The 25,374-nt window shown below is 55.1% G+C and overlaps 1 protein-coding gene across 3 annotated transcripts in view; it reads left to right on the forward strand.

The window, feature by feature from the left end:
• The window catches only part of CRTC1 (CREB regulated transcription coactivator 1), a 60,698-nt gene extending 37,200 nt beyond the window's left edge, over positions 1–23,498 (forward strand). Inside the window, exons 3-15 of one of the 3 annotated variants that reach the window (XM_054693388.1) lie at positions 197–244; positions 1,672–1,809; positions 2,723–2,784; positions 4,260–4,354; positions 6,015–6,100; positions 8,254–8,294; positions 8,667–8,887; positions 13,161–13,294; positions 14,947–15,255; positions 17,598–17,702; positions 20,481–20,567; positions 21,173–21,353; positions 22,499–23,498. In XM_054693388.1, the coding sequence (XP_054549363.1) occupies positions 197–244; positions 1,672–1,809; positions 2,723–2,784; positions 4,260–4,354; positions 6,015–6,100; positions 8,254–8,294; positions 8,667–8,887; positions 13,161–13,294; positions 14,947–15,255; positions 17,598–17,702; positions 20,481–20,567; positions 21,173–21,353; positions 22,499–22,710 (1,719 nt within the window). In that variant the 3' untranslated portion in view covers positions 22,711–23,498. The remainder of the gene's footprint in view (positions 1–196; positions 245–1,671; positions 1,810–2,722; positions 2,785–4,259; positions 4,355–6,014; positions 6,101–8,253; positions 8,295–8,666; positions 8,888–13,160; positions 13,295–14,946; positions 15,256–17,597; positions 17,703–20,480; positions 20,568–21,172; positions 21,354–22,498) is intronic. The other 2 variants (XM_054693387.1, XM_037506204.2) reach the window with 2 other exon arrangements.
• The last annotated feature ends 1,876 nt before the right edge of the window (positions 23,499–25,374 follow it).

Raw genomic sequence — 25,374 nt, forward strand, 5'->3', positions numbered from 1 at the left:
GGCCTTTCCTAGGTGGGGGTTCCCCTCTCCCCTGGTTCTCCTCTCCCATTGTTTCCCCCAATTCCCTTTTCCTTTGAATACAGTATCTCTCTGGAGTGTGTTAGGCCCCATAGGCAAGGGGGCTGAGGTTTGTTGGCCATCCTCTGAGACTGGATAAACCAGGATAGTCTCAAAGTCTTGGTTCTTTGATTTTCAGCCTGGCGGATTTCTGGGGGAGGCCCTGGCAGCGGCTCCTGTCTCTATGGTAAATGAGCCCCCCAGCTGCAGCCATGGTGCCCCACATGTGCCTGGTGCTGGGTATCCCCTCTGGCCACCCCCACGGCGAGGCAGGAGGTGTCTGCCCACTGGATGCAAATGAATCCAGACCCCTGGTGGGGGCATCCGGGCATGTGCACCAATGCTGCATGGCTCATTCCTCTGACACAGGCACACATGCGTGTGCACAGATCTGAGACATGGCCTGGCGAACCTGGCTGTGGCTGGGCCTGAGCTTCTGTCTGCCTCTGGCTCTGCTTCAGCTGCCTCGATTTCCCCTCTGGGCTTCCAGGCATCTTTGTGAGGTGATGAACGGGCCCCTGCCCTCCAGTGTCCATGCTAGATGTCGAGGTCTCTGCCCATCTTTGGTCTTGGCCATCTCTCAGGCTCACTCTGCAAAACACAAGCACAGAATGACTCAAGCGGCAGGATCCTTGCTAAGTCAGACAGGGACATGGTCCTCAGATGTCCAGAGAGCCGTCAGCCCTGCACACTGGCTGGGGCATTCAGGGTGGGCACCAGCAGCCGTTGCAGCCAGTGGCAGCCTTCCAGAAGGAAATTACTTCTTGCCTGAATGCCCAGAGAAGACAGAAGGGCCCAAGGGCCAGATGGCCAGGCAGGAGGGGTGAGTGAGGGGGGTCAACTGCATCCAGAGCAGGCTAGGGCCACCAGTCTCGCCCCAGTCAGATGGAGAGGAGTCCCCACAGTGCCAGGACAGGCAAAGAGAGTAGGCTTCTGGGGATCCAGGAACACAGAGCCCTGGAGGGAGGGAGGTGTATGCAGGGCCTGGCTGGGGGCCTCATGCCAGCCCCAGGTGCTGGAAGGAAGCCCCATCCGGCCAAGTCATGGGCCAGGACTCCGGAAAGCGCCTGCTTTTGGCTTCTGGTGGTGCTGGGATGAGGCAGTGGGGGAGGCTGAGTCTCAATCCACACTGGCCTTGGGGGAGCCAGCACATGGCCAGGTGGGCCCCTCTAAGTCCTGGGCTGGAAGCCCTGGGGCTGTCTCTTGGCAGGCCCCTCCAGGGATGACGTAGGTGGGGAGAGGAGGCTGGCCAGGCCCAGAGAGAGGGCGGAGGCCCGTCTGCACCTGGTGAGGCTGGGAGGGGGGATGTGGGCTCCCACCGTCTGCACCTCAACCGGCTGGGCCTGAGCTTTTGTCGCTCTGCCTGACCCGTGCATGCGACCACACTGCACGCCTGCCATACCAGCGAACGGGACCCCTGGCTCGCTCCCACCCTGCAGCGCTGGAGGCTGGGACCCAGGAAGAAACCCATCCTGGTTGCAGAGCGGTGATGAGGGTGTTTTGCTGGAATGAGCCCTGATGTCAGGTCTCTGGGTACAGATGATAACTGTTTGGGTTTTTCTCATTTCTCATCTCTCTCACCACTCTCCCCTCAATGGCCCGTTCTGACCCTAGACACCCTTCCAGTCCTCGGGCCTGGACACCAGCCGCACCACTCGGCACCACGGGCTGGTGGACAGAGTGTACCGAGAGCGTGGCCGGCTTGGCTCCCCACACCGCAGGCCCCTGTCAGTGGACAAGCATGGACGACAGATATCCTTTCCCAAGGGATTGGGCTTGGGGGGAGGCATTGGTAACTAACTGATGGAGCTGCTCGATGCTGACTCTGAGAGTGGAATCAGAGCTGTCCCAGTGCTTCTAGGCTTCCTGGCAGCACCAGGACAGTGTGCAGTAGCAGGGTAACCGAGGAGGACTTCCTGGAGAAGCAGAGATGATGCAGGAAGCTGAGGAGCTCTTGGCCAAGTGGGGGTTTGGGGGTGTGTGGAACAGAGGGTACTGCTGGAGTACATACCTGAGGTGGGAGTGGGGAAGGGGAGGCTAGAGCAGAGTGTCCAGGTAGGGGGCACAGGAAGGCTCTAGGGGAATCCCCTGGGGAGCCTCCTGAAGTGTCAAGAGGCTGTATTGAGAACTTCCCAACTGAGAGGGCTGAGGGAATCTGAGCAAGACCCAGACAGATCCAAAGGGAGGATCCATCTTGACAATATGCAAAATTCACTCTGTACTTCGGCCAGGCAAAGATAGTTGGGGTCTTGCCACCACACCCTCAGCCAGCCACGCCCCCCACCCCCGAGTCTGAGCCCTGTTCCCAGAACCCCTGCTCTCTAGAACAGAAAGGCCCATTCTTTTCCAATTCCAATTTTCATGGCTGGGGAGCCCAACCAGCTTGCCTCTCCTCAGCCCTGGGGCCCCAGGAGTCTCTCCACCATGCCAGAGTTAAGGGTCAAAACCAGGACCAGCTGAACTAGAGGCTTTTCTGCATCCATATCTGCATTCTCACCCAGGTCCCTCTCAGAAGTGGGGGTAAGTGCTGGGTCCTAGGTGGACAGTCACAGCCAGGAAAGACCCTGGGCCTCCAGGAAAGGCTCTGCCTTCCCACCCAGCTGTTTTCTGGGGTGCTGGGAGGTTGGTCTGAGCCCATAGCACCTTCCCCTTAACTCAGGCTCACGCTGACAGCTGCCCATATGGCACCGTGTACCTATCGCCACCTGCGGACACCAGCTGGAGAAGGTCAGTGACCCCAGCTGCCCTTGCCCTCCCTTGGGGAACAAAACCAACTTTCACATGGATTTTTAAAAACCAACATGCAGCCGCATTAAATCATAAAACTAGAAGTTTTCCAAAAGTTTCTTAAAAAATCCTTATCCCTGTAACAATGAAGTCACAACTTTAAATTTCCCAGGGTGTTTTACCCCCCCCTTCTGTTTGCAACCTTTTTTCATTTTCTTTTTTATGGAAAGTTGAAATTTGGATATTTAGTATATTGTAGCTTGCTTTTTTTCATATAATGCTGTGTTATGAGTGGTTTCCTACTTTGCTAAACAGTCTTTGAAAATGTAACTATTGTGTATTTATTACCAGGAAATACATAAATGTATCTAGAGGAGAAAAAAAATCCACCCATAATCTCATCATCTGTAAAGGTCTAGTATGAATACCTAACATAAATAGGTGATGATTAAACATCTTTGTGAACCTGTTAGATCCTGTAAATGTGTAAATTTAAAAATGATTAAAATGTAAATTTTATGTATATTTTATCATGTACACAAAATACATATATAGGTGATTTCAGTGAACTAAGACCAAAATTAAGGAAGCTATAAATATATATCTACACTATAATGTAAAAGATATAATTCAGTAACATAAATAAATTTACAGCAAGCAAGTTGGTATATCAGATCCTATTTTGGCCACCACCTCCATTAACTTAAATATTCTCCCCATTTTAGATATAGGGAAATTGAGCATCAAGAGGTCAGAATACTTGCTCAGGGATAGAGCGGGAGGGTTCAGAATTCCTAAAGGCTCTTCACTGCTTGGCCAGCCCCAGGATCAGGCTCTATCCTTTGTAACCTGCTTCTCTTCTTGAACCACACTTGCCCATGCCACTTGGAATGGCTGGTCTGTCGCTGCTGGGTGCATGCAGCTCTCTGCATTTCTGCCAGGCTCCCTGTCAAGTCCCTGTAGTTTCCTGGGCATCCGAGGGGCTCTTTGGGGAACCTTTTCTCTAGGTGCCTGGGAGCAGATTCTGTCACCTGTCCCTGGGCAGCATTTGGGCTGGCTTCCCCCCTCTTCTGGCACTGTGCAGTGCCTCCCCTTCCCACCTGACACAGCTGATTTTTAACTGGAGAGCAGAGTTGCCTGTGGTGTTTATCACCAGAAGGGGACCCAGTGACAGTAGGGAGGAAGGTTCTATCATTTCTCTGAAGCTAAGAAACCCCTGTGGGGCATGGGCGGTAGATTGGGGAAGACTATTTAGGGATGAAGGGACAGATTTGCTGGGGATTTTGTTTTCAGTTGGCTTTGCAGATGAAACTCACCTGTCCTGTGGGTTTTTTTTTTTTTTTTTTTTTTTTGAGAACAGCTCAAAAGAACCCCAATGCCATCCTGCCCCATTGGGCAGGTCCTGGGCAAAGTGAGGCAGGACCATCCCTTTGTCTCGGATGGGGTCGAGACTCACTGTCTCTCCTCTCCCCCAGGACCAATTCTGACTCTGCCCTGCACCAGAGCACAATGACGCCCACCCAACCAGAGCCCTTCACAGGAGGGTCCCAGGACACGCACCAGAAAAGAGGTATTAGGGCATAAGGGTGTCTTTCCTCAGGTGGTAGCCCCTGTGCCCCCAGAGGTCTCAAGCTCATGGGTGGATGGACCTTCAAAGAAAGACTCGTATGTGCTTTGGACAATGGGAGGAACTCAGGAATTTTTGGAGATGGCACTGCTTGAATTGGGTTTTGAGTTGAGTGTATATGTTTTCTAGGTGGAGACAGAAACTCCTAGAAAACGTACATGGGCTTTTGTTCTTTGATTCAGTGCATGGCCACACAGTCTGGAGCCATGCACATTCTTTTCCAAGCAGAAAGGGCATTCATCAGCTCATGACCGATAGTCCAGGGTGGACCTTCAGCGTTAGGTACCCCTCCCTCCAGCACCTCACACTGCTGTTTTCTTGCCCTGCTGCTCAACACTTTCCTGGTCCACACCTGTGGACTGCTGTGTGTGGCCTGGATTCAGTGGGTCAGAAGGGACTGACTCTTTTCCAAAACTTACCTAACTGGCTCTCACTGGGGTAATTCTGTCCCCAGACCCCCAGCCTCGCCACAGAACTGAGCGTAGAAGCAGACCGCTAAGATCCCCACTGCTCTCTGACTATGGAAAGGTACCTCTGGATCAGAGTCCCCTTGGCCTTGGGTGAAGGAGGGGTGTGCCATCACCTGCCCCTGTTCCTTAAGAGAGATTTAGGTGGTGACAGGGTCGGGCCCTGCTGCCTTCCCACCCCCTAGATGGATTTCTGAAAGGAGGAATCAGCCCATCTGGGGGTGTGCCTTAGGAAGATGGACCTCCTAACAGGCTTACAGGGAAATTGGGTCTCATGAAGAAAATGTTTAATCTCACCTTAACTGAAATATCCAAAGGAAGGGGCCTTCAGGCACAACTGGTTGCAGGACCCCGAACAGTGCCCATCAGGTCCCTAAGACCTTCCCTCTCACTTCTCTGCAGCACTCAATTTGCCACTATTGTGTGTGGCCCCTGCTGCCATTGTGGACTAGTTCTGCCTCAGCCAATGTTGAGCTGGTGGCGTGGATCCCTTTACTTGGTGCTGGTGGCCCAGAGGACAAGGCAGACCTCCACATGGTAGCCATTTGCATGAGGCAGGGGATAGGTCTGTGTGACTTGGAGTCTGCATCATCCCCAGAGAGGCAGAACCCACACATCTTTTGTTTTGTTTTTAAGTTGGTTTTTTTTTTTTTTTTTTTCTGTAGAAGAAATGGGGTGTAGGCCAGAGTTGCAGGGAATGAGAGGATTCACCAGAGGCAGAGTGGGGAGCAGAACCGGTGGATCCACTGAAATACACTACTGAGGGGAGCTGCGGGAGAGACAGGAGAGGCCTGCACCATATATGGGTCAGCTCCCTGGCTGGGGATTGACTCAGGCCGTAGTGGTGATAGCGCTGAGAGTTAATCCCTAGGTCATTGGGGAGGCTCCAGAACCCACACATCTTTGATTCTAGAGCTGTTGTTTTCATTTTAAGTCACAGATTTTCTGACTTAGTCTTTAAACTTTTTTTTTTCTTTTTTCTAATGAAACCCTATTGTACTTTAGTGTAATCCCCAGGAATCACTGTTGGGACAGATGATATCAGGGTTAGGATTGCCTCTGGCATGTGCTTTCCAGTACCGCCACAAGGATACAGAAACTCCTTCTCTGATTCCCTTCTCTCCACACCCCTCCAGTGTTATTGCTAACAGTCCCGGGCATGGAGGAGGCCACATCTGAGACAGACAAGAACCTTCCCAAGCAGGTGTGGGACACCAAGAAGGTAAGAACCTGAGGACTTTCAGGCACTCCCCTCCTTTTTAAGCACACCCCTGGTGAATGCGGCATGGTTGCCCATTGGGGCTTTGCCTTTCCTGAAGTGTGACCCCACCCAGACATGGCTGCTTGTGTGGGACTTGGTTAACACTCACAGAAGGCTGTTAAACTGGCCAAAAATGTAAAGAATTAAAACCCAGTGCTGGCCAGTGCAAGGGGGGGAAGGGACAGCAACATGTCCACCAGAGACCTCTGTTCAGAACACTTGAATTCACCTGGAAACAGCACTCTGTGGACAGTAAGGGCTTGTAAGGAATTAGCCCCTTGTGTGGAATGCTCCCAGCCATGTTAGTGGGGGTATTTAAAGGCTTTTTACTGGCATGGAGAAATGCACAGTTACATTGTTATGTGAAAAGAGCAGCATAAAACTTACGTAAGAGGCAGAAAACACACAGAGATGCATGTGCACCAATGACTGTAGACACGTCAGGTGTGTGACCCGACTGAAGGACGCCGAGAGTGGGGTGTGTCCTCATGTGGCTACTGTGGGTGGCGCTGCCAGCTCTTCATCCTTGTCTGCATGTTATGGTTTTGCACAAGGAGTGCATGTGATTTTCATGTTGGTGGGGGGGTAGGATGGGGGAAAGGGTAAGGCAGAGAGAATCTAAAACCCAAACAAAATAGGAAGGCAGTGGAGACATCTAGTTTCGAGAGGCCTGAGCGAGGGTCTTGGCATCTTCTCACACACCAATGAAGTGCAGCCATAAAGGAGTGAAGATAGTAGTGTGGTGGCTCTTGGGAGGAATACCTGAAATCCTGGGAGCAAGAAGAGAGAGGCACAGCCCAGCATCACTCTGGATTTGTTGGGGGCAGGGTGGGGAGTGATGATGGATTTTTAATACCATTTAGAAGTCCTATAGTATATGTTTGTGGAATGCTTTTGAAAAGATTCTTTAGAAAGTCTTTGTCAACATGCTTTGCACAAATCCGGTAACGAAGCAAATGTTTACTTAGAATTAGGGAGCTGGTGGCCAAGTAGAAACCTGTTCCTCTGGCCTCCCCACAGAGGCTTAATGCCTGCTGGTCACACACCACCCTTGGCTCTCCAATCGCTGCCAGCCAGCTGGGCATCCCCCTCAGCAGGCGTGTGAGGTGAGGCAGGCCCAGCCTTCCACCCATTACTGTACAATAATCCCTAAAGAACACGTAGGCCAGCAGTGTCTGCCCCAGGACCTGCCAGGCACTTGGGGACTTAGCAAGCGTGATACAGACAGAGGGCTTCGTCAGCCTGTTGGGCCTGTCCCATCATGTCTGCCGCCATCGGTGGAGTGCTCCCTCTTTTGTCCATGAATGAGAGACTTGAAGCATGTGCGTCCTTGAATGAGTGCTCCTTACTCTGCCTGCAAATCTTAGGTGATAGTGTCCCTGGCTAGCAGGGGGCAAAACCACAGTCTCTGTGTCGGCAGGCTTTTCCTGGGACCCCTCCCAGTGCTAGGACTGGCTCGCATCATTCTTGGGCAGTGGGGACCCTGAAATAACACTGTGCCTGCAGCCCTATAGGAGTCAATTCTGGGGCACCACTGAAAGGCAGGGCACCTAGGGGGTGGATAGTGTCTTCCATGTGTTCATGGCATCCAGTCCAAGCCTCATTGGGCTTCCCCATGTGGTATCCTTCTCTGCATGGACAAATAGGTGTTAAGCAGAGGCAGCCCCAGGAGCCTGCCTGCCCCATCCAGGAATGGCGTGAGGGTTAGCCTTGTAGCCCCCAGGTTTCCAGGGACCCCCACCACTTCCAAGCTGGCGACTGTTGACAGTGGCACAGCCTTGAGGCTCAGATGTAAAGAGCAGGCAAGGCGTGTTCTCCCGACGCCTGCTCCGCAATGGCCAGCTTCACCTCTGGGCTGGGTGTACCTCACCAGCACACAGCATGGTCTGGAAGGGGCCTTAGGGAGACCCTCTCCACACACTTGGTTTTGCCCCTCAATGTGTCTAGGACAGGCCTCCCTCTCACCCTGTGGGCTACCATTGTTCATCTGGGGGGATCTCTGGGGCCTGGTAAGCGCACTTCTTATCCATGGTCTCCTGGGCCTTGTGGGGGTGAGCCTTTGGGAACCCCAGTGCTCAGGGGAAGCTGCTCAGCCCCTGCTTCTTCTTTTTCAGACAGGGTCCAGGCCCAAGTCCTGTGAGGTTCCCGGAATCAAGTAAGTCAGCAGGGCCAGCCCTGCATGTCCAAGGCTGCCAGGGCTGCTCAGACCACAGGGGCTCCGACCACTCACAAGGCTGCAAATCCTGACATGAGGGGCGGTGGCCATCCAGCAGACCCCCCCCCCCATTCCTTGTAGGGAACTCTCCTATCCCTCCCTGTCCCAAATGATGGTGGCTGTCTCACCCCTAATCCACAGATACCCCATTCCCAGGCAGCCCCCGTGTTCCACAAGGATCAGTTGCTTCCTACGGTCCCATTGGAAATTCAGGCTGCAGCATGGGCCAGCCCCTCCCACCCCTGCACAGCCTCAAGGGAGAACTCAGTTGACCCAGAGCTCACCAACCCCCTCTGTCTGACCTCTCCCCAGTATCTTCCCATCTGCTGACCAGGAAAACACTACAGCCCTGATCCCCGCCACCCACAACACAGGGGGCTCCCTGCCTGACCTGACCAACATCCACTTCCCCTCACCCCTCCCGACCCCGCTGGACCCCGAGGAGCCCACCTTCCCCGCGCTCAGCAGCTCCAGCAGCACTGGCAACCTCGCCACCAACCTGACGCACCTGGGCATCGGCGGTGCCCCCCAGGGTAAGGCCAGTCAGGGGCACATCCTGCCCACAGAGCTCCTCGTCTAGTGAGGATGACACTTATGCTTGAAAGAATACTTAACAGGTCACATCCAAAATGTCAGGCATGAAAGGGGGGAGGCAGAGCCTACCATGGGGGCCTGGCATTGCCTGGGAAAAGTGTCCCAGACAGTGCACAGTCTGGAGAAGAACCGCAGGGTGGAGGGCTCGTGGTGCCCCCAAGACTCAGATGGTGTTTCCCAGGGTGTGTTAGGGGCTTCAGAAGGACTGGTTAAACTTAGAACAGTCTAGGAGGGTTTGATCCAGCTGGGGTGGGCCAGGCTTACTCCCTTCTTCCCTCACACTCAGCCCCTTGCCAAGAGACAGGGCCAAGCCTGACCTCCCTAGTACGCTTTCCCACCCTCTGCTGACTGGCTTTCTGACTCCCTCCCCATTTCTTCCTGGGTGTGCACAGGAACATCCCATGGACCCCCTGCTCATCTCACTATCTCCTGGTGCTGTCCCAACTCTGTTCCTCCAGGAGACTGACTCTCTACAAACCTGACCGGGAACCATGGAGGATACCTCCTTGATCTCTCTCTCCTCTCCATGCCCTGACCCATTGGCCTCACGTCAGGACCCAGCCTAGCTTGGATCCTCCATACCACCTGCATAGTCTCTTGCCAGCCCCTGACCTCTTTTCCACCCAGAATGGGTGTCAGCTCCCTGCCCTAAGCCTAGTACCCAGCATGCCCCTCACCAGACCTTAGGTGACCCACTAGTCTGCCCCCTGTCATCTACCCCATCCCCCTGCCTTCCCCGCTTCAGCAGATGAGCTCCCCTTGAGGTCTTTGTATATGCCATCCCTCCACCGCAGCCTCCTTTTCCTCCAGGCTCCTTGGGACCCCTCACCTGCCCCATCCCTGTTCACGCCTCTTTCCCTAGTAGGGTACCCTGGCGCCTAGCCTCACTCTGATGCTTTTGAGTCATGTTGCTCCTGTCTGTCCCCAGGCCAGGCACCCACATCCCTCACCGCTACCCCTGCCATTACCCCTGCACTCACACTGGCTGTGCTGTGTGTAAATTTGCACCTCAGGGAGGAGGTAGGATGGGCAGAGGGGCCAGGAAACCTCTGTGGGTCTGCACATGTCAGGACTCAGGAGTCAGTGGGGTCTCTACTTTGCCTGCCCCAGGCCCCAGGGAACCACAGAACTAGCGTGCCTTGTTCATCCTACCGGCCAGCCTCCTGCTCCAGTTGGTGGCAGTAGTATAAAGTGTTTTCTCAGAGAATAGAACTCAATGTAACATTTGCTGAGGTTCTCTGGTGACTGGGAAGACAGACTGTAAGATCAGGGCAGTAGCACCTAATCAAGGCAAGGATTGTTGGAGATTTCAAGGCAGAATTGGCCAGCAGGATCAGTGTGGGAGTGTGGGGAGTGGAGAATGTAGAGCTAGGACCCCTCTGGCTTTGGTGCCAACAGGGCCAGGGCAGCTGTGGGGTGTTGAGGATAGAGCCATTGTCCCCAGGATTTCAGACGAGACAGTGGAGGCTAGAACGGTGGGCAGGGGAGCAGGCTCCTGGCCCAACAGTGCTGAGACTATGTTCTTTCTTTCACATGCCTGGCCCCGTTCCTGCTGGCCCAGAAAACAGAATGAACAAACTCAAGGGAGCCCGAGACCCACAGCCCCCTAGCAATGGTGGGGTGGGACTACGGGAACACATATTAACACCCATATGTGCAAAGTAAGGAATCAGAAGGTTGGCTCTGGGACCACTGGGACCCCCTTGTGTAGATGCTGCTGTTTCCAGGCCCCTGTTTTCTTGATGCAGCCTCCACCCTTTCCACCCGAGGGTCCTTGGCAGCTCCTCAGCGCTCGCCTCCCCAGGAGCCATGCACCTCCAGCCTGTGCCCAGTCTAAACAAAGCACAGGAAAACACAACACATGTGAAAACCATAGGCGTGGGAAGGAGCAGACCCCCGAGCGTGGGGCCCAGACCCCGGCTGCCTGGCTCGGAGCACTAGCCATAATGTCTGACATGTGTTCTGTTGTTTGCTAACCTGCCGCTCCAGCAGCCTGCCTGGCAGGGCCAGAGCTTTCCAGGCGCGTTTTAAGTCAAGTCGAGCTGCCAACCCCTGGCATGCATAGAGATCGCCCCCCACCCCTGGCCTGCCTGCCTATCAGAAAGCGAACCTCTGAGGAGGAAGAGGGAGGCCTCATATTGGGGGACAGTGGTCCCTCTTGTCTGTTTCCCTGGACACTCCCTGGAACCTAAAGGAGAGAAGACCCCATCCTTCTTCCTGGCAGAGCTTGGCGCCAGCAGCCCTGAACGTGGGGTTCTGTGCCTTGAGCGGTCCCTGCCACCTGGCAGCCCTCCTTACCCACCCCGATTTCCATTCCTGCTGGCCCCATGCCTTTCTCAAAGGTGATGCAGACTTCCAGGAGGAATTCAACAGCAAGGCATCCATCCGCTTTTCTGGCCCAGTTGTCCTTTCTGAAGTGGTGGCTACTCCTTGAAGGACAGAGAAGATCAAAACAGCTTTGTGTTTGAGTCTACCCCACTGGTGTATTTTGCCTGGCCATAACCCTATGTGATACTTTGAATTGATCTTTAAATTTGGGGAGAATACACATAAAAAATGGTTTCTGGCTTCCCTTGAAGAAATGGAAGGCTCCTAGTAGTGGGTACAGGTTCTGAGCCTCCAGTTGGACTGAGAGTGCCTGCTTGCAGCACTTCTACCCACACCTGCTGCCCACACCATGCCTTGTTCCTGGCATTGCCTCTGCTGGTTACCAACATTCGGTCTCTGGGCCCCTAGTGTTCTTTGGCCCTCTGGGCCATGAGGCTGTGTGCTCTCAAGGAAGATGCAGGAGTGACCCAGGGTCCTGACCCTGAGTGTACTACTAGTGGGTGTCGTTCACATTCCTACCCAGTCCTCTCTGGATCTTCCCTTGATCTAGCTGTGTCCGTAGCAGCCTGATTCTGGGCCCAAAGTCTGCGCAGAAATGGGCTCTGGGATTCAGCCTGGGGTGCCAAGACCCCCAACTCCCATACACCCCACTGTGCTCAGCCTAGCAGCGTGGCCACCAGGGCATCCAAGGGGAAGTGCAGGCGTGACCAGGCCCGCACTGACACAGATGATACATCCTCCCTAGGTAGCTGCTCTGGGGAGAGGAAGGGTGCCCTGCCTGCTTCTCTTGGGGCACTTTGATTGCACTCCCACCTGCCATGAACCTGCATCTGATCCGCTGGAACAAGGTTGAACTAGTGCTTTTGGCAGGATTCTTCTCACCTCCACCCCACCCACTCTTGTGACTCAGGTGCCTTTACCCGGCCTTGCCTTGCAAGCTAGATTCTTCAGAGACCCCACTAGGGTCTCTAGGTGAACTCAGGAGGGTTCTTATTTCCATCTCCAGGACAAGCAAACAATGTAGGGGAATCAGGCCAGTCCTCAGGGCTCTGCCAGCATAGGGCAGAGCCATGTCTTGCATCCTTGCATGGTGTCCCAGGATAACCCAGCAGCCCCCTACTGCTGCCCCTCTGAACTTGGCTTCCTTTATCTCTTTCAGCATAGAGGGGTTCGGCAATCCGATTGCTCCTCCGTTGCAGGAGCTCCATCAGGAAGGAGTGTGTTAGGAGAAGATAAAAAAGCCACTGAGTTTGTAGCTAGGGTGGCCTTGCTGGCTGGCTCCAGCATGGGGAGTAAACAAGGAAAGACGGGCACAAGGTGGGAGAGGGTCTGACAGGCACAGATCTTGGGGGACAAAAGTTCTGGTCAGTTATGGAAGGAACACATTCTTCAAAGTAGAGCGAGGAGAGCAAGGGGATGTTAAGAGAAAACCTCAGTGTTGAGCAAGACCAGCTAGCATGAAACCAACCAAAACCAAGCCCGTTTAGGCAAAAAAATGGAATTAATGGTCTCCTGAAACCAGGAAGCATTTGTGGTGCTGGATTGGATCTCAGTGTTATCTCTCCCCTCAGTTCCTGATTCTCGGTGAGCCCTTCCCCTGTGGTTCCGGGACACCCCTTCTCTCCCAGGCCTGGTTCACTCCTCTCTACCTGGAGTTCCAGCAGAAGTCCTGGGACAGACTCTCACTGGACCAATCTGATCACGTGATCTCCTGAGGGCCAGTGGTCCAGAGACTGATTGACAGGCTTACAGGACACACATCTACTAGAAAGACGGATGGCAGGGGTCTTTGGGGAATGGGGGCGGGGGGTAAAGCAGAAGGGAGCCCTGTGTCAGGGGTGCCTACTGCTTCATCAGAGTGATGGGGTACTCCCTCCCTTGCAGGGATGAGCACGCCTGGCTCCTCTCCACAGCACCACCCGGCCGGCGTGAGCCCACTGTCCCTAAGCTCGGAGGCCAGGAGGCCACAGGCACAGCAGGTGTCGCCCAGCCTCTCCCCACTGTCGCCCATCACTCAGGTTTGAGGGCTAGTGGGTGGGGGTTGCCCTTGCTCTTTCCAGGGCACAAAGTCCTGAAAACTTGGCCAGGTGTTAAAATTTTCTTTTTGTTGTTAAATTCTCAAACATGGGAACTGCATCATTGGTGGCCACAAGCTTGTGCCCTTGTGCTCAGCATTCTTAATCACTCTGCTTTCTCTTTTTAGGATGTGGTTCAGGTTCTCTGTAATAAAATGTTCAGAGAGGTGCTTTTTTGTTTTTGTTTTCCAGCTTGCCACATTTACTCTGTCGCCTTTTGGCCATTTGTGTGTATCTGCACACCAGTCCATTTCATGTCGGTTGTCTGGCCTGCTGCCGTCCGACGTTCCTTACACGCCATCCATTTTGTTTTTTGATCAAGTCAGTAATGATGTTCCCACTTTCATTTAAAGTTTAGTCATTTGAGTCCTCTTTTTTTTTTTTTTCACTTCATTAGTCTAGGCTCATAAATGAGTTAGAAGTGCTCCCTCTTCTATTTTTTGGAAGTTTGAGAACCATGTTAATTTTTCAAGTGTTTGGGGGAAGTCGCTCATGAAACCAACACTTACGACTTATTTTCAGTGGATGGGTTTTTTTATTACTCATTCCATCCCCTTACTTGATATAGGCCTACTTAGATTTTCTCTCTGTTCTTGGGTCAGTTTTGGTAGTTTGTGTGTTTCTAAAAGCTGGCCATTTTTTTTTTTAAAGATTTTTCTTTTCTTTTTTAAAGATTTATTTATTTATTTATACAAGCACTGGGTATAGTCAGAAGCGCGGGAGGGTGAGAGAATTCACCAGAGCCAGAGCGGGGAGCAGAGCAGGCAGAAGGACCAAAGTACACTGCTGAGGGGAGCAGCAGGTGGCAGGAGAGGTCTGTGCGCCATGTGGGACCCTAGCTCGGTGGTCGGGGATCGAACCAGTGCTGCAGAGGCTGCGGGCAGCTTCGCAACCCAGCACTCAACCGCTGTGCCACCAGGGAGGCCCTGGCCATTTTTTTTTTTAAATGCCTAATGGATAATGGTTTTTATTGTTTGTTTAACATAACTAAGATGGCATTGCCTGCCTATACAACAAAGTTACAAGTAACTCTCCTGCACCCTCTCAAGGCCAACCTGAGCCCTCCCCTTCGTGTCTCTGTCTGCCTCCGGGGTGTTGTGTTCAGATGGGGATCCACCTAGAGTCTTGGTGGCTCCTGGTGGCACCCCCTGGCTTCTGGACATATCCCATTTTCCTCAGGACAGGGGCCCTGCCTACCCCAGGTACCCTGTGCACAGACTCCCAGCATTGAAAACTTTCCTCCTGTTATTTCCCTCTTTCCAGCTAAGAAGGCCCAAGCTGGCCATTGCTGAGTGGCACACTAGAGACGTGGCCAGGCCTGGAGTAGTGGGAGGAGGTTCCTTCCCCTGCTATCCAGCCCCAGGACACCAGGAGGGCTAAGTGCAGAATGCCTGAAGTTGGGGGCCTCCGGCTCAGTGGGATCCTCTTGAGCACAGCGAATATGGAGGGTGGTGCCTGCAGTTCTGCGTGTGGCAGGGGTGAAGGCAGGCTCATTGGGTATCAGATGCACCGACTGGGTTAGCCATCGAGGCCCTACCCAGCTGCAGCCTGACCTGCCATGCCCCCCCCTACCCAACACCCTCCTTTCCCCACAGGCCGTGGCCATGGATGCCCTGTCTCTGGAGCAGCAGCTGCCCTACGCCTTCTTCACCCAGGCGGGCTCCCAGCAGCCACCACCGCAACCCCAGCCCCCACCGCCACCACCACCCGCATCCCAGCAGCAGCCACCCCCACCTCCCCCACAGGTGCCCGTGGGGCTCCCCCCGGGTGGCCCCCTGATGCCGAGTGCCAGCCTGACACGGGGGCCCCAGCTACCCCCGCTTGTGGTCACGGTACCGCCCTCTCTCCCCCAGTCACCCCCAGAGAACCCAGGCCAGCCACAGATGGGGATCGACATCACCTCGGTAAGCTCAGGATGGGGTCCTGAAGGGCCCTATTGGGGGGCTTGTGTAAGAGGACCCTGGGGTCTTGTGGAGGCCCCATTGGGCCCACTTGGAGGATGGTCAGAGCTCTACCTTGCCTCAAAGCTCAAATTCAATGCCCACTTGACCAGGGGTTGGTGCCGAAGCAAACACTGCTTGGGAGACGACCTCAATGGGGGTTTCCCTCAAATCTTCAACCCAAGATTGTCACCCATGCACAGACTGAGAGGCTGATGCCCAAGCAGATTTCACCCCAGTTGGGTCTCTTTCCTGCCCCTGCTGCCCCTTCCTCAACCCTTGCTATCTGAAAGGGGTTTCCTTGGAGGCTAGGAGAGCAGGGAGCTGTCAGGGTCTGGGGAACAGATTCTGGGGCACAGTTGAACTCAGAGGGGCAGTGGATGAAGCCAGCAGCATGACGTGGAGGGTCACACAACACTGCACCTCAGGCCAGGGCCTGGGCTCAGACCTTGGAGCACACTGCCTAGGACTAGGCTCAGGGTAATGAGTAGTAGGTTTTGGCTGCCATACTCTCAAACCCTCCTAACTGCTCAGGCAGATTCCCCTGGCGGGTGGTTACAGCTACCTTTGGCCACATCCAGTTGATTAGGGGCCCATGTTTGGACACAGCAAGCCTCTGCTCTCAGCCCTTCGCTGCCAGCCCCAGGACAATGCCAGCAGAAAGTCCTGTGCTCTGCTGACAGCTGTCTGCCACCCCCCTCCCCCCATCCTCTGCCAAGCTGGATGGGGCAGGGGGTGCTGCAACAGGTAGAGGCTTGCCTTTCCAAGCTGCTGGGACTCCTGAGAGGGCAGGCCCCAGGGGCCCCCTCAAATGTAAAAGCACCCAAGCCTTTTTTCTGGCAGAAACACAGTTTGCGTGGTAGCAGCTCTGACAGGGGTGGCGTGCCTCCTTGGGGCACCCAGTTCTCTGGTGCCCTCCAACAGTGGACAGAGCTGGACTGATGCTAGTGGCAAGTAATTCGCTGGCTGGGTGTGCAGACCGCCCCTCCCCAACCCTCCAGGGAAAGAGGGCACCCCCTACCGGTTGCTGGCTGCCATAGGAGATGGGCTCTCATGGCACCTGTGAGCCACCCAGGTGGGAATGTCCCTGGTCACTTTCTTTCTAATTCCGGAAAGGCTGAGCTGGTCACTGCTATGTGACCATGCTGGTACCACTGACCCCCACTTCCTCTCAAGTGAGACCCTTGCTCCACACAGCTCAGTGCCTATCTACATCACTCAAGACAGGTCACTAAGGGAATGGAAGAGGTGGTGCACTTAGGGGGGGGCCTCAGTGAACAGGCTTAGACAGGTCAGGCAGCTCTTCAAGGAGACAGTAGGGCATAATTCCAAGAGCAGTGTATAATTCCAAGTCCTGCGCCCATGGGATCTGGTGAGAAACCCAGGCCCTTTCCCCTCCAAGCAGAGAAGTGATTGCCTCTCTCGGAGGTTTCTGGCAGCACTAGCAACCTTGTTGTGCCCAGCTGGCCTTCACAGTCACCTACTGTGCTTGAGGTGGGCGACATGTATTAGTGTTTAGACTCAGAGGTGAGGGGAAGTGAGAGTAGGGAGTAGAAGACAGTATCCACCTGCCCACCCTGGGCCTTTCCTGCCCAAATTTGTAAGGTATACATGTGCATATCCGAGGCCATGTGCACATGTATGTGGGTGGGTGTGCATAATGCCAAATGCACATAAGGTCGTGTGTGCATATGGTCGAATGCAGCTGTGTGTGATTTGTGTGTACTTGAGTTATGTGCGTACTTGGGTTATATGCACATGTTGTGAGTGCACATGTATGGTTTTGCACACGTGTGGCTGCACACAGTGTGCGTATACATGGATGCACATGCATGTGTTTCCTGCACATGCATGTAGGTGGGTGGTGTGTGTGTGTGAGGGTGTGTACACGTGTGGGTTTCGTGCATGTGCACATCTGCACACGTGTCGGTGTGTGGCTGTGTGTGGAGTGTGCATGTAGGGATGTGCCTTGTGTGCATATGTGAGTTCATGTGTGGGCATGCGTGTGTGGCTGGGGTATGTACATATGTGTGAGCAGGTGTGCATGTGTGTAGGCTCAGACACAGGTCTGCTGACTCAGGCAGATCCCCTCCCCTTCCCCAGCACTCACAGCTGTTCTGTGGGACTGGATTCAAGTTTTCTGATCGTGCCCCTAACCTGGGGTAGAGTACCAAAGCCCTGGGCTCTGGGAGGACTCAGGGACCCTGCTTATCTGAAGAGCAGGGGCATGGTGGGCTGTGGGCCAGGGTGGTGGGCTCAGCAGGGAAGGGGGACCCTGCCTGTGTCCTGACTCTCTGTTGCCGTAGGCCCCAGCTCTGCAGCAGTACCGCACGAGTGCTGGCTCCCCAGCCAACCAGTCTCCCACCTCTCCCGTCTCCAATCAAGGCTTCTCCCCTGGGAGCTCCCCGCAAGTAAGGGATGCGCCTTCCCCCTCCATCGACTTTTATACCCCTTGTGCCACACACCTCATCCATCCCATCTCGTCCATTCCATGGGGCAAGAGGAGAAGGTGCTGTCCCAGGACCCTGAGTTGCCGGTTCCTGTGCCTCTGTGCTCTGCCAGGCACTGGCCAGGGTGGAGGCTGGTGACAGGAGTGGGGGTGGGCTTCCCAACCAGTGTCTGGGATGCCCGGTGTGCAGCTCAGCAGTATCCCCTACCCCTGTCTGTTGCCACATTCAGTCTGTTACTCTGGAGGCTCCTGGGGGTGGTGAGGTGCCCTGCTTTGGGGCATACTGAGGTGAAGGCTGGCCCATGGTGAGGGCTCCAGTCTCTCAGCTCCATTCTCTTCCTGCTGCCCCCTCAGAAGGTATGTCCCTCATCCACCAGGCCTGTGGCCCAGGAAGCTTCTTTGGGTGTAATATGGCCTCCAGGGATCCTTATCTACATCCACAGACAGGCCACAGGCAGGGCTTAACCATGTCCATCAGAAAAGGGTTTTCCCCATAAACAGCATGATGGGACCTTGATCTCTGACACCCACACATGAACACACTTGTCCAGTTTCCTCAGACTCCCCTCAGCCAGGCCCATAAGTGCATTCCATTCAGAACCTTCTTTCAGGAGAGAAGGACCCTGTCCAGCTAAACTCACTCTTGCAGCAGATCCTCTCTGGGACCCCACCACCCCATCCCACAGTCATCAAGCTGAGAAAGCCCTCAGAGCCACTGAACGCCCAAGGCCTGGAAGCTTTATCCTCAAACCAGGGCATAATGGGATTTTCCTTCCAAAATGGATCAGTGGAGGAGCCATCCTTCCAGGCAGGACCCTCAGGAATGACACCAGACTCCCTTGTCCAGGGGGACATGCCTCATTGTCCCTGTCTACAGAGGTCTTGAATGAGTATCCCAAGTAGAAGCCCTCCCCACACCCCCTCAGCTGTTCTCAGGACTCTCCCAGGCTGCCTCTTCCACCATGGTCCTGCCAGCAACATGGGCGAGCAGCCCCTGCCCAGGAGGCAGGCTGGCACAGTGGCAGGGAGCTTCGGTGGTCAGCTCAGCCAGATGCCTTCACATTTGGTCCATTACTCTGGCTCTGAGATTTTCATAGTTCCTAAGAAGTGTCTGGTCTTGTCATATAGTGCCTTGGGATGGGGGCTAGGAAAAGCAGTCCGGGCAGACTGAACCTGTCCCAAGTGGACAGCACTGCCTGAGGCCATTCTCTTCTTCTTTGGAACGTGGGGCCAGGATTAAGGATTGAGCGGATTTCTCCGGGAGAGATTTGCCTGAACCAGGGTGGGTTGGTCCATCCTGAACAGAGTGTGTTGCTGTCTCAAGCCTGTGTACGTGTGTCTGTCCATCTATTTCGTGCTGGTGTGGGAGGGAGACAGCTCACTCAGGCTGTTGCTGTCTGACCCTAACTAGATGAGGGTTAGGGCCTTGTAGGAACTGACTTTCAGGACTTTCATGCAGGGATGACTGTTCATGGACCCCACAGGCCTCCCTGACCCTGCCAGTATGTCCCCTGGTTGCTCAGGACTGCCACCCCTCCCACCTAGCCTTGAGTAGACATCTCTTCTGTTCCACTGTACCTTGGGCCTTTGGACAACCAGGATTGGGGTCTGTATACAACCTCACTTCTTCCTTTCTGAGCCTTTCCAGCAAACCCTCCTGGCAGCCTTAAAAGAAATATGAACCTGGCATCTGCTGTCTGTGCTGGGCCTCTTGAGGGCCAAGGTCATGGACTGGATCAGGAGCCCCAGAACAGACCTGCTCTGGCCTTGGCTGAGGTCCATAGCAGCCAGGGTGAAATGCACTCACTTGCCTCCATCCTTGTGGGTAAACCCAGGCACTGCCCACACTACAGTGGCAGTTTTTAAAGTAAAGATAGTATCACATGTCCCTGGTCTGTAAGAAATTTCTGTCCCCAGGGTCTGCCCTGCCCACTGGGGTGGAATCTGTCCATTTCTACTGTTAAACCACTAATCACCCAGAGGGGCTGCTGGGTTTGTAGTCAGGTTCTGTGAGAGGGAGGCCCGAGACTCAAGTTTGATTGTCAGAGCATGTGGGGCCTTCCTACAACAGGGAACCCAAAGGGAGGAGGTCCTGGGTTTTGGACATGCACTGGGATTTCCTGGGAATGGCTGCAGGAGCTCCCATGAGCCATTGTGTCTCACAGAGGAGACAGGCCAGAGCACCCAGCCTTGGGGCACCACAGGGTTCAGGCCAGTAATGTGTCTCCCCAGGCCTGGAACCTCAGGTGCCACTTGTCAGGGCCCTCCCATCACACGTCCTGCCAGGCCCCATTCTGCCATCTCCCCAGTGGGATAGCAGAAACAGGCAGAGCCTCCAGCATCTCCACCCCTATCAGGGACCCTTACTCTGCCCCACCGACCTTGGGCATGCAGATATGGAGCTCCCTGCCCACCTTGGACCCTGGGGTCTTGCAGGCAGGCAACCACATCGAGACAATGGACAGGAGACTTTCCTGTGTGTCCCCCTAACTTCTGTTTGACAGGAAAGTGGGTCACTCACACCTGGACTATAAAGGAGATGGACTGGCACTCTGAAGGATGCTGGGGTACACGGTGCCCCCCAGGAACAGGCGGTGGGGGAAAAGCAGTCATTCTGAGATTGGGGGATGCATACCTCTATCCCAGAGCTTGTGGGTTCTTCCTGCAGCCCTGAGAGGGTCTCCCCTTCCCGCCTGGTCTTGGGGATCCTGACCACAGCAGGCTTCTCTTCTGTCTGCAGCACTCCTCCACCCTGGGCGGCGTGTTTGGGGACTCGTACTATGAGCAGCAGATGGCGGCCAGGCAGGCCAATGCTCTGTCCCACCAGGTGAGCGGGCGCCGCCGAAGACGCTCGCCAGGACACTGCTCATCCTCAGGCTTGAGCTTTGCTTCTCGGCAACTCCCAGATATCCAGGCTGTGGAAGCCCCATGCCCTGGAAGGAGTGGCTTGCCTGGGCCTCCCCTGGCATCTGTGCCCAGCTCACAGAACTGGGCTGAGGGCAGGGGAAGGGTGGGCGGTGAACCTGGTAAGGACAGGTGATGGCTGTCACAGTGGCACCTTATATGGGCTGTGCACGTGGGTCTGCTGGGAGGTTGTGCTGGCTTTGCGTGGAGGCCGGGGTCAGGGACCTGCGGGTTTGGGAGGGTTTGGTGCTGCCTGGAGCTCATGACTCGCCCACCCATTCACCCATTTGTCTATTCATCCAGCAAGCCCTGGGGTGACCAAGTTTGGGCAGCTTTGAAGAGGGCAAGAGGGTGATCCGAGGCAAAGGGACTATTGCCCAGCAACCCCAGGGGCACCTGAGCACTGGCGCTCAGTGTCTTGTAGAGGAGGATCTGGTGGCTGTAGGCCAGCAGCAGCCAGGAGCCCCAGGAAGCTGGGCAGGGGCAGATTCAGCAGGCAGGTCTCAGGCATGTGTGCTTACCTCCCAGCTGGAGCAGTTCAACATGATGGAGAACGCCATCAGCTCCAGTAGCCTGTACAGCCCGGGCTCGACACTTAACTACTCACAGGCAGCCATGATGGGCCTCACAGGTAGCCATGGGAGCCTGCCGGACACGCAGCCGCTTGGCTACCCAAGCCACAGCAGCATCCCCAACATTATCCTCACAGGTGAGACACTGGCATGTGTGCTAGGCGGCGGGTTGTGGCTGCTGTGGGCCCCCCTCCACAACCCAGGCCTGACAGCAGTGAATGGCCTTAGGCCTGGGGAGGTGGAGCCCTGGCCCCACAAGGTAAGTGGTGATGGGGCTGAGGTGTCCTTGTCCTCTGTTCAGGCCTAAGGAAACCAGATACCCGCCGAACCCTAACTCATTGCCCAGCTGCCTTATGCTTCAGGGGACGAACACTGGACCTTGAACCAGGTGTTCCATGCCCAAGCTCAGAGAGAGAGCAGGACCCCCGTTAACTGTGTGCTGGGGACACAGGCGCTGGGAGCTGGGAACCTGCTTATCAGGCTTATCCTGTGTAGCCAACAGACATGTAACAGCTCCACACACTGTGACAAATGTCCCTGAGCAGCCTGAGCGGCCCACAGACCTTCCAATGCCTCAGAAGGAGGAGGCAAATTCCTTCTAACCTAGGTCTATCATGGGATTTAGGGTGATACCGCCACCACTCATCTCCAGGATGGGGGTTCATGCCAAGAGCTCCCCAAGGCCTGGGCTCTGAAGGAGTGGGCAGCGGTCTGGGGCAGCGCCCTACAGGGATGGAAGCCTCAGCATGAGAAAAGGCAGGCCCTTATGATGGCTCCTACAACCCAAAGAGAAAAGGACTTTCATACCCATTTCCCAGATTAGAAAACCAAGGCTCAGTAGAGGAGCTAACTCAGGTTTGAACTTGATCCTCAGGAGGAACTTCCCTCCAATCCATGGAGCCCATATCTGCCTGCTCGGTGACAGAGTGAGCAACTGGCAGAGCTGGGAGGCCCTTGCTCCCACCTCGTCACCTGCCATCTATGATCGCAGCCCCCAGCCCAGGGCTCTCTGACCTCGGCTCTCCCTGACGCTCTGGCACTGACTTGTTCTCTGGGATGGTGCCATTCTGTGCACTGTGGGAGACAGCAGCATCCACCTGAAGTCTTTAATACCCTAACCCATCACGACAACTAAAAATACCCCCAGACATCTCCACGGGCCCCTGTGGCACAAACCCCCTAGGTAGGCGGCCCTGGTCTGGTCTTGATAGGGGTCATGAGGGCAGGGCACTCGGGCACACTTGAGCCTTTTGCCACTCACCTCTGCCCTCTTCCCCTCCAGTGACAGGAGAGTCTCCTCCCAGCCTCTCTAAAGAACTGACCAGTTCACTGGCCGGGGTCGGTGATGTCAGCTTCGACTCGGACAACCACTTCCCCTTGGACGAACTCAAGATCGACCCCCTCACCCTGGATGGGCTGCACATGCTCAACGACCCTGACATGGTCCTGGCTGACCCGGCCACTGAGGACACCTTCCGGATGGATCGGCTGTGAGCAGCACGCTGCCCCGCCAGGCACTCTGCCACCCCGCCGGTCAGTGGTCCCGACGGTGTCTCCCCGGGACGGCTGCTCCGTCCCTGCACACGGCCGCGCTTGTCATTCTGAGCTTGCAATGCTGCCAAGCGCCCCCACCTGCCCACCCCCGGTCGTCCGCCTCCTGCGTGAGGCTGCGCGTCGCCCCCGTGGACCCTCCCTGCTCGCTGTTGCCCTTGCCTGGGCCACAAGTTGTCCCCCGTGAGATGCGGAACGTGTGTGGGACAGGGGTGCGTGAGCCGTGCCGCCGCTGGCGGAGGTGCATTTTCCGACTGTTGTCAGCTGTCACTGCCTTCCTTCGTCCCAGACCCCGCCCGTCCTCCCCTTCCCCAGCCTGTGGTTAGGTGGAGAGCCAGCCCCACCCTGCCGAAGGGAGAAGGCGCCTGCGATAGGGGGTGACACCAAGCAAAATAAACACTATTTTGACTGCTGTCTTTTATATTTCTGAGCACACACGTGATGTAGAACCCGCCCTGGAGGCAGAGGGCGAAGGCGTGAAGGAGCATGCCAGCAGCTCACCCGGCCCTGGGCTGTACACGCGCAGCCACCCCTTGCGCACCCAAACACGTCCCTCACGGCCGCTTTTCTGGGAACATCCCAGCCAGCTGAAGGGCCTGCTGGGGCCGCACGTGAAGGCAGGGGTTCTTTTGGGGGGTTTCATGATTCTGTTGCCGCCTTCCCTTCTCTGTACTGTGGTCCCCTTAACTGTTATTTAAGGAAAGGGGGTGGGGGGGTGGCCAGGGCTTTTTGTTGTGTTCTTTTATGTTTGTTTCTTTTGGTTTGTATTGACATTTCGGTTGTAGACAAGTAGCTGAATCCTTCAAGCCAATACTTGCCTGAGAGCATGTTTTTATTCTGGAAATCCTACGTTATATATTTTTTAAGCTAACTGGAAGCTGTTTGCTACCCATCCGGGTCTGAGCCGTGAATTCAGCGTTCTTAGTTTTGCTCCAAGTTACCTTAGAACAGAAGGGCCTGCGGGTTGGGCTAGGCTGGAATGGACAGAAGGTCGGACTGGCCAGAGATGCCTCCTCACCGGCCACGTAACAGCTTCCAGGAAGGAGCCATGGCTTTTATTAAGGGTCTTGCCAAGACCTAACTCTCCCTGGCCCTCCTGACTGATCTCCAGCCTTCAGGGTACGGCCTCTCTGCTTTGTGGCACCCCAGAGGCAAGGCTGTCCCATCATGCCTGCCCCGAGAACCGGGATTTGTCCCCTTCATCACCCCTCCGTTGGCTCCTCCTGGCAGGACTGATATGAGGGAAAGAGCAACCTGCGTTTTTTTGTGGCGGGTTTCCAGGTGCTTTTCACCCCCAGGAGGCCTAGGTGACTGTTGTCTGCCATCATGTAGGGGCCATCCTTGTGCCCCAGGCCCTGCAGGGGGCAGCTTTGTTTTCTGCCGGCTGCTTTGGAATAGGAACCTCCGTTTCAACCTGCCTGCCGGTCGGGCTGGCACCTGCGCTTGGTGCATTTCTCTGTGGTCTCTCAGTCACCGCCTCTGCTGGGGTCTTGGGAGCCGTGCCTCTGTCTGGGAGCTGCATTTGATCCCAAGACCATCCCTGTTGATGTTCGGCCAGGCTGTTAGCACATGGCCAGGCGGCCACCTACATGAGAAGACCCTTCCTCGGTCCCTCAGCCCCCATCGCTGTCTGGGCTGGGGGACACCATGTTGGTCCATCCAGGTTGAGGGCCCATTTTCTTACCTGGCAGGGACCAGGGGCAAAGAGTGAGGACTTTTTTTTTTTTAAAGAAAACTACATGTACATAGAAGAGTTTGATTACCATTAGACTTGTATGTAGAACTTTTTTTAAAAAATGGCCTTAATAAAATTATAAGCAACCTTCCTGGATGCAAACTTTCAAACAAGCGTTGGGAACTTGAGTGGGAGCCTGGTCAGCCCACACTTCCCAGCCATCCCCCCCAACCCTGCCAGTTCTCTGTGCAGACAGGCCGGGGGGCTGTTTTCCTCTCCAGGAGCTCCATGATATTGCATTAACATGACAGTCTCTCAGTAGGTACAGAGAGTTCCCAGGGAGGGGCCTAACCAGAAGCCAGCAGCCTGGCATCCCTGTATCCCAAAGGGGCCCCTCCCCTCCTGTTAGCACATGGCCCTGGGCAGGTCTCTGGGGTCTGCAACAGGGAATTTTTTTTTTTTCTTAAATATCACTTCTCTACTAAACATTTTTGAATTGCCAAGACTTTCTGAAAGAAGACAGCCTAAGGGACTCAGCCCTTTGACTTGTGTGTGAAATACTGTGATTTCGGGCAAGCTGCGCTGTGAGGGGCGGCCGGGGCCCCAAGTCGTGTATATAGACCCGCCGCCTATGTCCTAGCTCGCTCGCTCGCTTGCTCGCTTGGGATAGGCCTGGATGCTTGGCCCATGTGAGGTCAGGGACGGACCAGGCTGTCCCCAACCCCCAATCTCCAGTGGGAGTGCTTCTGGCTTTGGCTGGGATCCATCAGCTGTGCAAATCTTTCTTCAGAGCATATAAGCTGCCCAGCTGGTCCCTGCTACCTTGGTTTACCTTTGTCCTCTGAGCCCCTAGGGCAGAGAGTATGTTCTGCCTCAAGGCTTGAGGACTGAGAGTGGAGCCTGGGGTCAGCCCTTCCTCATTGTCCTCCGGA

The sequence above is a fragment of the Talpa occidentalis genome, unplaced genomic scaffold (assembly GCF_014898055.3).
Source record: "Talpa occidentalis isolate TD23 unplaced genomic scaffold, MPIMG_talOcc4v2.1 talOcc4.12, whole genome shotgun sequence".
Taxonomy (NCBI): Eukaryota; Metazoa; Chordata; class Mammalia; order Eulipotyphla; family Talpidae; genus Talpa; species Talpa occidentalis.